The sequence below is a fragment of the Macrobrachium rosenbergii genome, chromosome 43 (assembly GCF_040412425.1).
Source record: "Macrobrachium rosenbergii isolate ZJJX-2024 chromosome 43, ASM4041242v1, whole genome shotgun sequence".
Classification (NCBI taxonomy): domain Eukaryota; kingdom Metazoa; phylum Arthropoda; class Malacostraca; order Decapoda; family Palaemonidae; genus Macrobrachium; species Macrobrachium rosenbergii.
This window is the reverse complement of record NC_089783.1, coordinates 34,271,625-34,289,124: the sequence shown is the minus strand read 5'-3', so window position 1 is coordinate 34,289,124 and position 17,500 is coordinate 34,271,625. Positions and strand designations below refer to the sequence as shown.

The following is a 17,500-nucleotide window of genomic DNA, read 5'->3' as shown; positions in this document are numbered from 1 at the left end:
AGAGAGAGAGAGAGAGAGAGAGAGAGAGAGAGAGCGAGAAAGAGAGAGAGAGAGAGGCTTTGTGGTGATGAATGAAGAACGAAGAGGACGAATAATGAAGAGAAAGAATAAAGAATGAAGGAGATAAGCAGAGAGAAAGAGGGAGGGGGAGAAAGATTAGCGAGTCATCTCAAACTTCCATTCTTTACTCCACTTGTCTGGAAAGAAAGCCAATTCCTATGAGAGACTTTAATTGCTCAAGTTCAGTCATCTTCCTGGAGGTTGAATGAGTGTGGTGATTTTTTCAAAATCATTTTTGATTTAGTTAATTGTGTTAATTTTTCAAGTGTTAATTTTGCTGTGAATTGTAATTATCTTTTAATTATTTCAGCCTCTTGCTGTTATCATTATTGTTTCTCAGAATTTTTTATGCTTTCATTTTTATTTTTGTTTTATCTCATCTTTTGTGTTGGGTTATTATCTAGTAGTTATTCTTATTTGATCGAACTGTAAAGAACAAAATCTATAATTTTATTTATTTATTCATAGTTGTGATTGGATCCTGAAGTAATAATAGTACTTTATGAAGTTCCAAATCTTATAAATAAGAGATCAGTGCTTGCCATTACACTTTATGCAATTTTTAACTTATTATCTCAATGCTGTAAGTGAAATAACTTGGAGTTTAAGGAGAACAGATACTCCATCTTTCCAGACTTCTGTTAAGAGTATTGCCAGGAGTGTTGTGGAGCCTGCAGCAGGAGTACTACAATGATTACTGAACTCCGCATTTGCAATAAGATATAACAGATAGAGAGGTAGGAGAGCACCTTTAGTAGTGCTTACAGTGCACCATGTGGGGTCACCTGATGACACTACCCCCGCAGAGGAGTGGTTAATGATGTAGGAATTTTATGTAGTAAGAATCGTATTTATTTTGTTCATAAATAACTGATAATATTTATAACCTATTAAAAAAAACGCCAAGAAGTCTAAAAGAAATATCCTTAGTTTTGTTTATAAAGAAACAGGGTCATGTAAACCTGACAACTTTCGAGCGTTCATACGTCATATCTTGAGGTCCACCTCTTGCATGATTGCTTGATTGTTTGCTCGATTGGGTTTGATTGTGCTTTCCTTTGCCTTCGCACCAAGCCTGTGTTATAGGCTGTGCCTGTGTCCTTACTCCTCTGCCTACTTATCTTTGTTTGCTGTTCCTTCTTATAAAATATTTGAAGTAAAAATTACAATCACAGCTAACTTTCAAACTCTTAAATTCGTTTTTAATTCATAAATTTAAAATTTTCAGGTGTTTTGGTTCATAAATTTAAAAGCTTTTAAATTCACAAATATAAACGTTAAAGATATTTTGATTCATAAATTTAAATGTTAAAAGTTTTTTTAATTCATAAATTAAAATTTAAAAGTATTTTAATTCATAAATTTAAAACTGAAGGTTTTTTAATTCGTAGGTTTAAAAACACAACGTATTTTAATCCTTAGATTTAAAAGTTAATTACATTTAAAAGTTAAAGGTTTTTAATTTAGAATCTTAAAAAGCTATAGGTATTTTAATTCATAAAATTAAAATTCAAAGGTTTGCAATCTCTGAAAAACTCCATTTGAAATAAAAGGTTATTGAATTCATAAATTTAAAACTTAAATAAACTTAAAAGTCAAAGGTTTTTAATTCATAAATTTAAAACTTAAATAAATTTAAAAGTTAAAGGTTTTTTAATTCATAAATTGAAAACTTAAATCAGTTTAATAGTTTAAGGTATTTAATTCATAAATTTAAAAGTTAAAGGTTTTAATTCATAAATTTAAAACCTAAATCAATTTATAAGTTAAAGGTTTTTTAATTCATAAATTTGCAACTTAGACAAATACAAAAATTAAAAGTTTTTAAATTCTTAAATTTAAAACTTAAATCAATTTAAAAGTTAAAGGCATTTTAATTCATAAATTTAAAAACTAAATAATTTTAAAAGTTAAAGATTTTCACTCCTAAATTTAAAACTTAAATTAATTTTATAGTTAAAGGTATTTTAATTCATAAATTAAAACTTACACAAATTTAAAATTTTAATTCATAAACTTAAAATTAGACTTTTAATCTATAATTCTAAAATTTAAAGACTTTTTAATTCATAAATTTTGCTTTTTAATTAATATATTTAAATTTCAAAAACTTTTTAATGCATAGATCTAAAATTTAAAGTTTTTTAAATCCATAAATTTAAAACGTAAAGCTTTTTAATTCATAAATTTAAAATTTAAAGAGTTTTTAATTTTATAAATAAAAAATTTAAAAGCTTTTTAGTTCATAAATTTAAAATTTAAAGACTTTTTAATTCATAAATTTAAAATTTAAAGGTTTAATGAACTAATAAATTCCATTTCCACTACCTACCATTGTCCAATCAAAGCTCATGCATTACTTATAGATTTAGGAAAGCATAAATGATAAATTTCTGTTGTAACAGAATCTTATTTTTTTCCTTCTTCCCCCTCGTTCCAGGCTGAGCATACATGTATTGCTTCCAGCGTCCTGGAATCTAGAATGAATCTCCCCTGTCCATTTCCATCAATCTTTCAAGAGTGAGTAGGAGAGTGTTCTTTGATTTTCATTGTATAGGCACAGTATGTGTTTATGTGTATGTATGTATAAATGTGTGTGTGTGTGTATTGAAGTTAAAAGACTAACTAAGAGAGATAAAAGATCTGTTATGAAAAGGTTGCAGAAACTGAAAAATTAATGAATAAAAATGATGGTCAGAGTCAAAGGATAGCATATAAAGTAATTGGTGAGCTGGCAAGCGTAAGGTAAACCAGTCAGGGATATGGAAGGTAATCTATTGACCAAAAATGTTGAAATCAGAAATAAATGGAAAGAGCACTCTGGGACGGTTCTTAATAGGCCAGTCCCCCCTCCCCCAACCCCCACCAGGAGAGGATATACCGCCTGCCCAGAAGATTTAAATATTGATGAAAATGAGATCAGACTAGAAGAAGTAGTTAAGGGCAATAAAGCAGTTAAAGAATTATAAGGTACCAGGAGAGGATGGTTTTTCCCGGAAATGTTTAAAGTGGAGGAGACTAGATTAGTATTTGTCTTGAAGATATTGTCCAATGAGATATGGGTCACAGGGATAATACTAGCAGGCTGGAAGAATGATGTGATCATTAAAGTTCCAAAGAAAGGAGATCTGAGTAGCTGTGGTAGTTGGAGGGGAATCACTTTGTCACCTGTAGCCTTGAAAATTTTCAGTATTGTTGAATGGGTTGGAGCGAGTGGTTGATGGTACTCTGAGGGATGAACAGGCAGGTTTTAGAAGGGGGCGGGGTTGCAGTGATCAGATCTTTTTAAGTTAGGCATTTAATGCAACAAGCTAATGAAATGAAAATTCCGTTAAGTCTTTGTTTTGTTGGTTTCGAAAAGGCCTTTGATAGTATTTTGAGACGGACTGCGGGAAAAATCATGAGGCATCGTGGAATATCTGGAAAGTTTGTGACGGTTATCATGAACATGCATGAGGGCACATCTTGCAAAGTGATGGTTGATGGTTGTTTGAATGATCCTTTTGAAGTTAAGTCTGGTGTGATTCAGGGTGGCATTCTGTCCCCTCTGTTGTTTGTATTGGTCGTGGATTACGTTATGAGAAGGGTTAAAAGAGAAATGGATGCAGGTATATTCTGGGGAGAAAATGGGAAACTCCTTGACTTAGATTATGCTGATGATATAGTTTTGATCTGTGAGGGACCAGAAAAGAGGCAGATTGTTGGACTGTCTAGTGAGTGAAAGTCGAAAGGTTGGTTTGGTTATAAATAGTGGAAAAACTGAGATCACGAAAATGCACAGGATTGTCTAATTGAAGGCATGATTGTAAAGCAAGTAGATAAATCTAAATACTTAGGTACTTATTTAGATAAGGATTGTTCTATGAGCACAAAATTTACAGAAAGATTAAAAAAGGTTCATCAGGCAATGGGAATGCTTAAAATATATTTGGAATAATAGCAACTTTTCTGTGCATACAAAATTAAAATTTACAAGTTAATGGTTAGGAGTATTTTGATTTATGGGCATGAGTCATGGTACAGAAAAGTGACTTCGGGTAATGAATTCCTAGCTTTTGAAAATAAGGCGCTCAGAAGAATATTAGGAAATAATTGGAGGGATAGGATATCAAATAGCAGAATTAGAGAAGTAACGGGTGCAGCCGGTGGACGAGTATGTTAGGTTCCCACGCTGGAAGTGGCTAGGCCATGCATACAGAAGACACGGAATAGTGCGAGATACACCAGGGTGGGTTGCCCTTGGTAGAGGAGGTAGAGGTAGGCCAAAGGAGACGTGGTTGAGGACAATGAGGCGGGAAGCAGGAGACGAGTGCTGGGGGGAGATCTTGAGGAGTTAGCCCAGGACAGAATGTGGTGGCGTGATTTCATCGAGGCCCTATGCATCCCCGTGGGTGCCACAGGAAATGACTGATTTATATATATATATATATATATATATATATATATATATATATATATATATATATACATATCCATATATATGTATATATATTAATATATATATACACATACATCACACACACACACACACACACACACACACACACACATATATATATATATATATATATATATATATATATATAGATACATATTAATAGCCTTTAGTATATTTACCCTTTGCACGCAGAATTGTGGGTAAATCCACAGTACAAATAACTTTAGCAAACATCACTTTTTCATACATCAGCTGTGCCTCTAATCCGCCAACACGCATGCGCAGTTCATCCTGCAAGCACTCCTGTGCTTCACTGGATAATAAGGTACTTCCTTTTTGCTTCTGCTTTCACTTTATCTATTCATTACTTTGTGTGTATTTTGAAGTCTTCATTTTTATCTTCCCTTCCATACTCTTCTAAATTCGTCGCTCTGTTCAGCAACAAATTATTCTCCATTCTTTCCGCAGGACCAGAACATCTCGAAATATTTCGATTCATCGTTTTACCTACACTAACTTTCTTATAATTTCATATCTCCATGTCGATCTCCCATTCTGTCCTTCTTACAAACATATATATTCATCATCCACATCTCACTTCCATAAAAGAGAATTGGCTCAACAGTCCATTTATGTATCTCCTTACTCCATTTTGCACCCATGGATGCACCAAGTCTCTTCCCAGTCTTTTCCAAACAGCATTTCATAAAATATTGGGAGGTGTGTCCTAGGCCTATTATAAAATACCTAAATTATTTCCTTACACGTTTTAAATTCCTGTATGAAATAAAATCCATATTCACAGAAATAAAATAACAAACAGAGGCTGCCACTGTATTTTTCTTTGATTTCCAAATCACTTCGATTTCCCCGTTTATCAAACATACACACAATCGCTTAGCATTACAGATATGAGGATAATAACTTGATCGATAATATAATTGTAACCCTGTCATCTTAGGAAGCAGTATTTTTAGTAAGTCTGTGATTAAAGTGAAGGAAAATTTTATTATAAATTCCTGCTAGATTTAATAAACTAGAAAAGGACATTAACGTCACGAGCAAACCGGTTTACGAACCTTACGAGTAATGCAATCATACGTAATTCCACGATTAAAACGAGAACAAAGTAATCACTTTAACGAGGGATTACTTTGAAGACTTATCTCTCTCTCTCTCTCTCTCTCTCTCTCTCTCTCTCTCTCTCTTTCCCCCCTCCCCCTAGTACTACATTGCCCACTTTCTGTCTGTATTTCCCCCACCCCTTAGTGTATCTTTATCTCATGGCCTAATATTTCTTCATCATGATCTCCCAGGCAGCGCGATCTCACCTTACGAAGGCGGCCGGGAGAGCTAATAAATAATAATAAATGTGTTGTTGAGAGCAGAGAGAGAGAGAGAGAGAGAGAGAGAGAGAGAGAGAGAGAGAGAGAGATGCTATATTGATGCAGACCCCTCTCGCTCGCGGGCTGCTGGCGCAAACTCCAGAGGTTCACGGGGTTGCCGTTGTTTACTTGATCTTTTTTTACTTTTTCTTTTATTTTTCTTTTGTTTTTCGTTGTTTTTCGTAGCTTTCATGGATGTTAATGTCGTATCCTTCTTCTTCTTTTTCGTATATTGGGGAATGTCGTTTGTGTGTCTCTCACTCTCTCGGAGTTGTTGTCATCGGTCTAGCGCCTGATTTATGAGCTGCGAAGGTTTAGGTTTCTCTCTCTCTCTCTCTCTCTCTCTCTCTCTCTCTCTCTCTCTCTCTCTCTCTCTCTCTTCCAATGTCATTTATTTTTTCCTCTTTCCGTGGATTTATCTCTCTTTTTATTTTGGATTTACAAAGGTGCTGCTGCTGTATATTCGCTGTTTTTGAAGTACTGAACGTAAGTTATGTGTTTTATTTAACAAAAACAATGAATATACAGTCGTGAACTGAGGTTTTACCGGTTTCCATCGGGGTCTAATCTTCTTCTTCTTCCGAAACCCGATGAACAGGAAGGGCCATCAAGTTTCCATGGAATGGATGGGATAGCGTAGGAAGCGTTATACGAGGGGAAGAGAGAGAGAGAGAGAGAGAGAGAGAGAGAGAGAGAGAGAGAGAGAGAGAGAGAGAGAGGATGGTAAAAGAGAGAGAGAGAGAGAGATAGAGGGTGGTGAAAGAGAGAGAAAGAGTGATCTGAGAGAGAGAGAGGGAGAGAGAGAGAGAGAGGCAGACAACATCACTACTATCCCTGCGCCTGCTGGCTGGCTACACTTTTGGCTCCCCTGACATATCCAGTTCGGCACTGGCAGTGGTCGCCTTCTCGTCGTCTCTCCCTCTGTAGGGGCTTGTACGGTGCCTACCGCAGTGTCTCTCTGCCCTTCTGAATCTTTGTTTATTATTTAAAAAAAAAATAAAATTCCTGGAATCCCAACAAAACACCGGCAAATCTGGAATCATGCTGAGCGCGAGTGCAAGAGGAGGAGTGGTGTTGTGTGATTGAGGTCTAGTCTATCTCTTCGAAATCTCTATTTTTTTTTAAGTGGTTGATAGTGAATTGCATTTTTATTATTTTTATAATATTCCTGGATCTTTTATTTTTCTGTTTTATCGACGACATTATGTGGTGGTGTGGGAAGATGGTTACGTGGCGGAGGCGTTGTTGCCCGCTCTCTCTCTGTGGGGGTCTGGCCATACTGACGCTGGTGGTGATGCTGGCTACGACTGCTTCGTTATCCGAGGCCAGGAGGAGTAAGTAATAAAAGCTACTTTTGTCTTTGAATACTTATTTTATAGGTCTATATTTCATTATGTATTTAATAAAGGAATGTCTGATGTTAATCCTTGTTAACGTAAATACTTCCAGGTCGTACTAGAAAGGAATGGATATTGAAAACTACGTTTATCTTTAAACATTTATTCTTTAGGCCTATGTTTAATTGCTTCCTCAGAGAGTAAGGCTAACATATATTAAATAAAGGAATGTCTGACGTTAATCATCGTCCACGTAAATGTTTCCAGGTCGTACTAGAACGCAATGGTTAATGGGTATAAAAGCAACTTTTATCTTTAAACATTTATTAGGCCGATGTTTCATTACTTCCTTACAGAATAATATATATGTTAAATAAAGGCATGTCTAACGTTAATCCTCGTTAACGAAAATATTTCCAGGTCGTACTAGAATGTCCTCAGAGATTCAGTACCAATGAAATAAAATCCTCTTTCTCCTTAGTACAATTAAGAATGATTTTTTATTTTTTTTTATTTTTAGGCCGATGTTACATTGCACCCTTGGAGAATTATTATACAGTAATTAAAAGAATGTCTAATTCTAGTCCTATGTTGAAGGGCCACGTAAATATTTCCAGGTCGTACTGGAATGTCATCAGAAATTCAGTACCAGTGAAATACCGTCTCCTTTCTCCTTGGCACGATTGAGAATGATTTTTCAGTTTTTAGGCCGATGTTACAATGCTTACTTAGAAAACTGATATGTTGTCAATAAAAGAATGGCTAATTCATTTCCAGTTTTTACGACCCACGTAAATATTTCCGGGTCATGCTGGAATGTTATCGGAAATTCAGTACCTTTGAAATGAAATTCTCTTTCTCCTTAGTACGATTAAGAATGATTTTTTCAGCCATTGTGTAGGCACAAAATGAGTTGCTAAACTGGAGAAGCTGTCCTTATCTTTGTATGTGTGTGTGTATATATAATTAAATAAAAGGCGTACCGAGCGCTTTCGTGTTATTTCAATAACACGAAAGCGCTTGGTATCATTCTTTTATTTTTCCTGTGACCTTGGCTGAATATATTGTCACGCGCTATTGTCACTATATATATATATATATATATATATATATATATATATATATATATATATATATATATATATATATATATCTCGTCCCTTCCTCCGTAGCTTTCAAGCTCTTAAATACAAAGGCCTTAGTGTACTGAATTTGCAACTGCTTATTCATTCATAAAAATTCATCGATAATAGAACATACACGTAACGTATTTTCCGTCATTTCATAATTTAATGAATTCGTTGTATTATTGATGTTAGATTCGTTCATATTATACGATAGTAAATTAAATAATTTTCGTATGATGTTCTCCCGATAACTAATCACACAGAACACAAGTGAATTCTGTTAATCTCATCAGATTCATATTCAATAATTAGTATTCATTCTGGGGACAAATACCCTTGGCAGCAGCTGGCTTCATCTATAATAAATAAAACAAAATCCGCCAGCAGATGTCCTCGTATTCTTTCGCATAATCTATCCAAAGTATATTTATAATCTGCTAGTCACTTCTTGCTTCTTAACTCCTCGATTCCTTCACATCCTGGAAACGCTTGTCACTACTAAGCCTAGATCCAGATGAAGAGAGAAATGAAGATATTCTGATACCCGGGGGAGGCTCGAACTCGCAACCGAGGTATCAGAACGAGGCAACGTTAACTATCTGGCCACGAAGATAGAAATTTCCATTAGATTTTTTTTTCTCTGTAGTCTTGCGAGCTCGCTCAAGGAGTTTTTCATTCTGTTTTGCAAAAGCTTTCGAGTGTGTTGTCATTCCCACAGGGCGAGGAATAACCTTGAAATTCAGTATTCTCTGACTTGTTTACACAAGGAGTTTCTCGTATCCCGTCCCTTGTTTATTTTACTTACTCTCTGATTCTCATCAGCCCAGGAATCTTGCATGTTAAAGAGAAGATTCTTATTCTGTTCATCACTAGCTATGTGATGCTTTTCGTTCTGAAAGTGCAAATATCATGTTTATTATTTGTATTCCCTAATTACTTTATTTAGCACAAGCGTCCCGCGTCATCATTTTAGAATTCAGGATCATCCTTCGATTATTATATTTCATGGGTCCTTTTGGTTCACTAAAGGAGACCTTATGATCACCATTTATCCTCATCTTTCTTCGAATCTTGAAAATCTTATCACATCTGGTCCTTAGCCGTTTCAATTCTGGGAGAAATCACAGAATACAAAGTAATATCCGCAGAAAACGTACAGCAAAAGGCGTATTCCTAAGTAGCCCAAAAATTTCGTCTTGTAAACTAGCTCTCATGATCTTTAGACAATTGTCCTGATGACTGCAGATATTCCACATTTTCCCTCTTGTGATAATAGCTGATATTTAAGGGTCCTAAGGTAAAATAAGGTACAGTTTCATCTTGACCTTCTAAAGCTTCATTTTGATCATGCACATGAAATAAGAGTATTGGTCTTTCGACTAACTTGTTTTCATCACCAGATATTCCACATTTTCCCTCACGTGACAAAGGTTGATTCGTAAGGGTCTAAAGGTAACCTGATTTACAGTTTCGTCCTGACCTTGTAAACCTTATCTCCTTTCGCTTTCCTTATAACAGCTTTCATCTCTCTCTCCGTAAACATACTGAGTCTGATGACTCCAGTCAAATATTGGAGTGAAAGTTAAACTTTCTATAAATTGGAATAAGGACAGTTGGTGTCCAGTCTTCAGTGACAAAACAGCAGCGATTTGCCTGGGTAATCATAAATATATGTAAATGCTTCTCTTTGATTAGTTTCAAAATAACCTGTTGAACCATACAGTTACAAAGAGTGTTCTACGGGTCTTCCTCAGCACTGCATTTTGTTTTCTCACAAATGAAGATTTAAAGTAAGAACACAAAGAATGTTCTTATCCTCACGAATCAGGTTAGATATGCGAGTAATCTGTCCAAAAACCGTGAGAGTCATTTAGGACGCAGCATCCACAATTGCTCGAATGGAGTTCTGGAAATTTGTTAATATAATTGGCTTTCGATGCTTTTATTGAGGCAGCAGCAGGCATTATGGGCCAACGTTTATCGTAATTGACAGAGCTTTTATCCAATTAACAAAATGCCACTAGGGGAGGAAAAAAAAAGATGTAAAATAATTTGAGCATTCGGCAGGGGGAATGAATTCGCCCATCCGAAAAATATTTATTCATCTCACCCTTGCACAGCATCCACAGACCACGTTAATAATTGCTCGCCTGAACGCCAGTGTTTTGTTTTTACACTGTGAAGAAAGTGGTGTCAGTGAATATGAACAGTCATATTGCAGTTGAAGTTTAATGTTTTACCTGCCAATCTTCCTTAAATATAACGTTAGTAGGGATATCTGATGTTGAGAAAACTGATTAAAGAATTTCTAATCGAAGAAATGTGTATAAACAAATTTTCTTAAGAGTAAAAATGTCATATAAATAACCGTATTGTAGTCGAAGCTTAACCTTTTTCCTACCAATGTTCCTTAAATGCAACTTCCGTAGGGGCATTTAATGTGAAAACAACTGATTAGGATATTTCTAAGCAAATAACTCTGTACAGGCAAATTTTCTTAAGAGTAAGTGTCATATGATAACCGTATTGCAGTTGAAGCTTAACCTTTTTTTTCCTGTCAGTGCTAATTAAATGAAACTTTCTTAAGGGCATTTGATATGCAGAAAACTGATTAGAGAATTTCTAATGAAGCAAAGAACTCTGTATAAGCAAATTTGCCTATAACAAGGGATCAATATCTACAGAATTTTGAAAAAAAAATTTCACAGACATTTCTGATAAATATCTGTCAAATTTCTAAACATTTTTTTATATGTTAAATTTACATATATTTTTAGGGATTAATAATTGCCAAAGACCTGAGATAATATTGCTTATCAAGGAGTCTGCAAAAGATAAAGTACATTTAATGAAACCTGAAGATGCAAAATTGCATTATTTTTAAGAATATTCGTAGACTGTGTAATCTACGCTTACCCAAGTCTAGCACAGATTTTTAATGATAGAAAGCTATGAAAGTTAATAAGAATACTTTCTACCGACATTCCATAGGCACTTTGATAAATGCTGACTGAATACTACAGCAATATTACTCTCAAGAAAATATGAGTAGGTAAATTAAGTGATAAATAATTTTGAAAAATAAATGAATTCCAAATTAAGATTACAAATGCTAAACTGAATCATTCTTTCGTAAGATAAGAAGCCAGTAAAAATAAAAATAAAAACATCTTAATATGCATGTAACGTAAAAGATAAATAATTTTGAAAAATAAATGAAATCCAAATTAAGATTATAAATGCTAAACTAAATCACGCTTTCGCAAGAAAAGAGCAAATAAGAATAAATACAAGTATCTAAATAGTCAGACCTGTATATATTCAAACAAATATACAGAGCAAGATCCATATAAGCTTAGAGAGAAAAAAGTCTACACCATGTTTGTATGGTATGTTTGTATACTGTAGAGTAATATTCCTGCAAGGAAATTTATGCATGAAGGCCTGAATAAAAAAAGATTTAGCCGCGTCCGAACGCAAGCATTCAAGTGAAGGCGAGGGCAGAGGTACAGTACCCCCCTTTGCAGCGAACAAATAAAACAAAAACAAAACACACACACACACGCACGCACGAACAAACACATGAAATACTGCGTAGTTTCGTCCCAGAAATGGTCGACAGTATGTTGTAAAGTGATCTGAGCTTAAATGATACAAAAAGTGACGTATCTGCTGTAGTAAAATGAGAGAGAGAGAGAGAGAGAGAGAGAGAGAGAGAGAGAGAGAGAGCGAACGGACAGACAGACACAGAAAAGGAGAGAGAGAGAGAGAGAGAGAGAGAGAGAGAGAGAGAGAGAGAGAGAGAGAGAGACATGCAGACAGAACAGGAGAAAGAGAGAGACAGACTCACATACACAAAGAGAGAGAGAGAGAGAGAGAGAGAGAGAGAGAGAGAGAGAGAGAGAGAGGGAGAGGGAGGGAGAGAGAGCAAAAGGAGAGAAAGAGAGAGAGATAGACAGACAGACAGAGACAGCAATCGAGAGAGAGAGAGAGAGAGAGAGAGAGAGAGAGAGAGAGAGAGAGAGAGAGAGAAAGCTACACACACAGATAGATACAGAGCAACAGAGAGACAGAGACAGTCAGACAGACAGACAGACAGCAAGAGAGAGAGAGAGAGAGAGAGACTTATATACTGCATACAAAGAAAAATTGAATTGCGTTAATCATTAGAACCGGTTGAACATGTGTTATGCAAATGCTCGAAGTCTTTTTCTTTTTTACTCTAATCTATTATCTCATGAAGATCAGGTTGCGCATTTGTTTTCACTTGCTTAATGCATTTGTTTGTGATGTACAATGATCATTGCCATTAATAATTATATTGTTATTAACACTGATTAAACTAGATCACTTTTTGCATCCTTGCGAGTGTAAATTTAGTTCAAAGGAATAATAATAATAATAATAATAATAATAATAATAATAATAATAATAATAATAATAAAGAATGTAAAAGTAATTCAAAGAAATAATAATAATAATAATAATAATAATAATAATAATAATAATAATAATAATAATAATAATAATAATAATAATAATAATAGTGAGTAATTTTTTTGTGTAAAACTACACACCAAGTTACCGCTCTTGAAAATATTTACTATACCAAACAAGTAAAAAATGCGCCGAAGTTTCTTCGGCGCAGTCGAGTTTTCTGTACAGCGTATAATCAAGGCCACCGAAAATAGATCTATCTTTAGGTGGTCTAGGTATAATGCTGTATGAGCCTTGGCCCATGAAACTCTCAGCCGGTCGTGGTGGCCTCTGTTGTTGCATTGCCAGAAGCACGATTAATGCTCACTTTAACCTTAAATAAAATCAAAACTACTGAGGATAGAGGGGTGCAATTTGGTATGTTGATGATTAGATGGTGGATGATCAACATACCAATTTGCAGCCCTCTAGCCTGAGTAGTTTTTAAGATCTGCGCGCGGACAGAAAAGTGCCGACAGAAAAAAGTGCGATCAGAATAAAGTGCGGACGAACAGACAAAGCCGGCACAATAGTTTTCCTTTGCAGAAACCTAAAAATTTTGTTGCGTCTGTCGAGTATAAAGTTTCATTATGGCTGTCACTGATAAGATTCATTTCTACTACATATACGCATTCTTATCTCTCCAAGAACGGACACATCGGAGAGAGGGAACTATTTTTTATTCGTTCCTAATTCGCAATGCGATCTAGGGACCTGAGGTCTATCAGGAGATTTGGTTATTGTGAAAATCAACATTTCTGATATATTTCCTTTCTTCTCCATATACGCATTCTTATCTCACCAAGAACAGGACACATGGGAGAGAGGGGAACTATTCTCTGTTCTATTCTTAATTCGTAATACGATCTAGGGAACTGAGGCCTGTCAGGAGTCGTGTTACTGTGAAAATCAACATGAATGTTGTTTGCCAAGGTTTGTGTTGCTAAGGAACTCTGATAATTGTTGCTAAAGAGCTTGAAAGAGTTGCATAAGCAATTACATAAACTGTATTCTGCTCGGTACAAAATACGCCATTTCTTTTCATCTCTCTGCAACACTTGTGGCCTTGTCAGCTGCTTAAGGGGTGAGAGAATGCGATGGCATAAGGCAGCTTAGTTTCTAACAATAACAATGGCAGGAATTTGTTTTTATATTTCATTATCTTCCCAAATCACTGTCCAACTCCTTTTTATTTATTTTTTTTTTTTACCGTTTTTGATCTCTCTGTAAGAGGAATGACTTTGGTCCTGTTAAATTAGTTTGAAAGTCTGATTCGGTGGTCTTTTTGAGCTGTTTAATAAATATGATGATACAGGTTAATATTGAACATATTACTGTTAATAATACCATAATATCAATCATGATGATACTGGTTAACATTAACGATATATAAACAGGTTTTGCTTATCAATTCATATGTTCTTCAGCTATACAAGCGCTTAACCAGAAGTGAGAATGAGTTTATATATATTCATATATATATATATATATATATATATATATATATATATATATATATATATATATATATATATATATATATATATACATATATATATGTGAATGTTATCATATAACAGTTTATGCAGGGATTTTTTTTTGGGACAGAAGAGGCCCTCCCAAATTCTGTAAACATGGGGTAAATGTGCTAATGAAAGTAGAAATGCAATGAGAGAGAGAGAGAGAGAGAGAGAGAGAGAGAGAGAGAGAGAGAGAGAGAGAGAGAGAGAGAGAGAATGTGCATGTTTGCACACGCACTGTAAGATCAAATATTTATGATCGACCTTATTATAGAATTGTAAGCATAGCCGGACCCACCGTGTTTGCTCTTGTTTTAACGAAGAACTTTCAAGTTTATTCAAGATAAGATGTGCTTGTCCAATTACCTTAGAAAATAAGAGGCTTTGGGATTAGTGAGCCTTAGTGTTGGGACAGAAAGACGGTAGTAATTTTCTAAAAAGTTACGAAAGCAACCAAATCTTTCCAACAGTTTACTTTCCAGAAATGCTGTAAAATTTCTCTTATTCTCAGATGTCAGTAAGTATGTGAGTGCAATTTCACCCGTATAGTTTATATATCAGCTACAAATGAATTCCCGCGAATCGTGTGTTTGAGGGTAGTAATGCATTGAACTTGAAATTAGTAATGCACTGAACTTGAAATTCAAGCTTCCGTTGGATAATATGATGTTCGACTGAAAGAAGTTACAGAAAGTAATATGAAATGCAGAAAGAAGAGATCAGTTAACAGAAAGGAAGAAAAGGAAGGTCAAATAATGAATTAATACATAAACAGATAAAGAGACATAAATGAATGACTAGCATAAAAAGAAAATTGTTCTACTGGGTAGTCACACATTGTATCTTCTTCGCTTGAAGTTCTGCGAATTTATAACATTAACGATTCTGACAAATCTCTAATGATGAAGATAACAATGATAACATATGAATGATTCACCTATAATATAAAATGAGCCAAGCAAACTCGTACCTACGATGGCAGAGGACCCGGGGGGGGGGGGGACAGATTTCGGCGATTGACAGTATTCAGAAACGCTGGTTAAGGTCACTGCAACTAAATATGGTACACTGGATGACCCCCGGGTACCTACAAATAGCGGCACTGGGGCACCCCAGTCAATTAGTCCGACCGTAAAAATGAAAAGAGCGGCTTTTGATGACTCTGTTGAAACATTTCTTTCTCTATATCTATAACTGTGCTTAATTCACTTCGTCCCCGTGTGAGGATAGTGCCGTCAGTGCACCTCACGTGGTGCACCGTAGGCTTTACTTAAGGTTCTTTGCAGCGTCCCTTCGGCCCCTAGCTGCAATCTCTTTCATTCCTTTTTCTGTACCTCCGTTCATATTCTCTCTTCCCTCGGACTTCCTACCGTCTCTGACAATTGTTTCAAAGTGCAACCGCGAGGTTTTCCTCCTGTAACACCTTTCAAACCTTCTTACTGTCAGTTTCCCTTACAGCGCTGAATGACCTCATAGGTCCCAGCGCTTGGCCTTTGGTCTAAATTCTATAACCCAACCCAACCCTAATTCACTTCGTCTTACATCCAGCCTTCTAATATTTCTATTTCACTTTATCTATCACTTTCCCTGTAGTTATTTGTGTTTGATTAACTTCGACTTACATCCATTTTGCCTCAGTTTCGATGGAAAAGAGACATCTTCCGTGTATAGTTGTGGGCTGGCACTCGCTAGGCCCGAGTTCGAGTCTCCGGCCAGCTAATGAAGGATTAGAGGAATTTATTTCTGGTGATGGAAATTCATTTCTCGCTATAATGTGGTTCGGATTCCACAATAAGCTGTAGGTCCCGTTGCTAAGTAACCAATTGGTTCTTAGCCACGTAAAATACGTCTAATCCTTCGGGCCAGCCCTAGGAGAGCTGTTAATCAGCTCAGTGGTCTGGTTAAACTAAAGTATACTTTTAACATCTTCCGTCCTCAGAATGTCGGGCAACCGGAACTTCAAAACTTCGAGCGCAGATGCAGTGCATTACTACCCCAGTACAATTCTCCTTGCATTTTAATCACTTACGTTTTTGTCTATTTATTTATTAGTTTGCTCATTTATTTTTTTCTTTTTTAATAAGTGATCTCTTCTCTCTATATTTCCCTTTACCTTCTGTTACTTCTTCCTAATGAACACCATAATATTCTTTGGAAGCTTAAGAATTTCAAGTCAGTGTCCTCTGTGGTGGGCCTGTTCGATATGAATAGCTTTCTTCATCTTCTGAATAATAATAATAATAATAATAATAATAATAATAATAATAATAATAATAATAATAATAATAATAACACTGTATTCTTTGGAGGCTTAAGAATTTCAAGTCAGTGGCCCCCGTGTTGGGCTTGTTCCATATGAAAAGGGTTTATCTTCTGAGTAATAATAATAATAATAATAATAATAATAATAATAATAATAATAATAATAATAATAATAATCAGTATGTTTCTAAACCAGGCTCATTCGTTACATTAAATCGCCTTCGGTACAGAATCCCCTAAAACGCACCGACGGCGTAAAGCAGTGATATATACATTTATATTTTAAAGGGGATGAATTTAAATTCACCTAGCGGTCTCCGACGCGAGGTAGCGGTAGGCGCGCGTTGGAAACGCTTCCATCTTTTTCCAGTTTAACATCCAATGCTTTGCGTATTGATCTGGTTTCCTCGCGCTTCGTCTCTGTCCGAGCGTTTTTAACGCTTCTGTGGTGACTTCGGAAGACGTTTGAACTCTCTCTTTCGTTCTAACAATCTAACGCTTCTGTGATGACTTAAAAAGACGCTTTCGTGGTTACGGAAAACGCGTGCGGTTTTAAACGCTCTCTCTCTCTCTCTCTCTCTCTCTCTCTCTCTCTCTCTCTCTCTCTCGTTCTAACGCTACTGTGATGACTTGAAGAGACGCTTTCGTAGTTAAGGAAAATGCGCACGGTTTTAAATGCTTCCGCGTTCTAACGCTTCTGTGATAACTTAAAAGGACGCTTTCGTGGTTACGGAACACGCGCACGGTTTTAAACGCTTACTGTCGTTTTAACGCTTCTGTGATGACTTAAAGAGACGCTCTCGTGGTTACGGAAAACGCGCGCGGTTTTAAAAGCTCTCCTGCGTTCTAACACTTCTGTGACGACTTAAAGAGACGCTCTCGTGGTTACGGAAAA

The 17,500-nt window shown here is 35.6% G+C and overlaps 1 protein-coding gene across 1 annotated transcript in view; it reads left to right on the top strand.

The window, feature by feature from the left end:
- The first annotated feature begins 6,753 nt into the window (after positions 1 to 6,753).
- The window catches only part of LOC136828783 (cubilin), a 112,395-nt gene continuing 101,648 nt past the window's right edge, over positions 6,754 to 17,500 (top strand). The window contains exon 1 of the mRNA XM_067087009.1: positions 6,754 to 7,217. Within this exon, the coding sequence (XP_066943110.1) occupies positions 7,088 to 7,217 (130 nt within the window). The 5' untranslated portion in view covers positions 6,754 to 7,087. The remainder of the gene's footprint in view (positions 7,218 to 17,500) is intronic.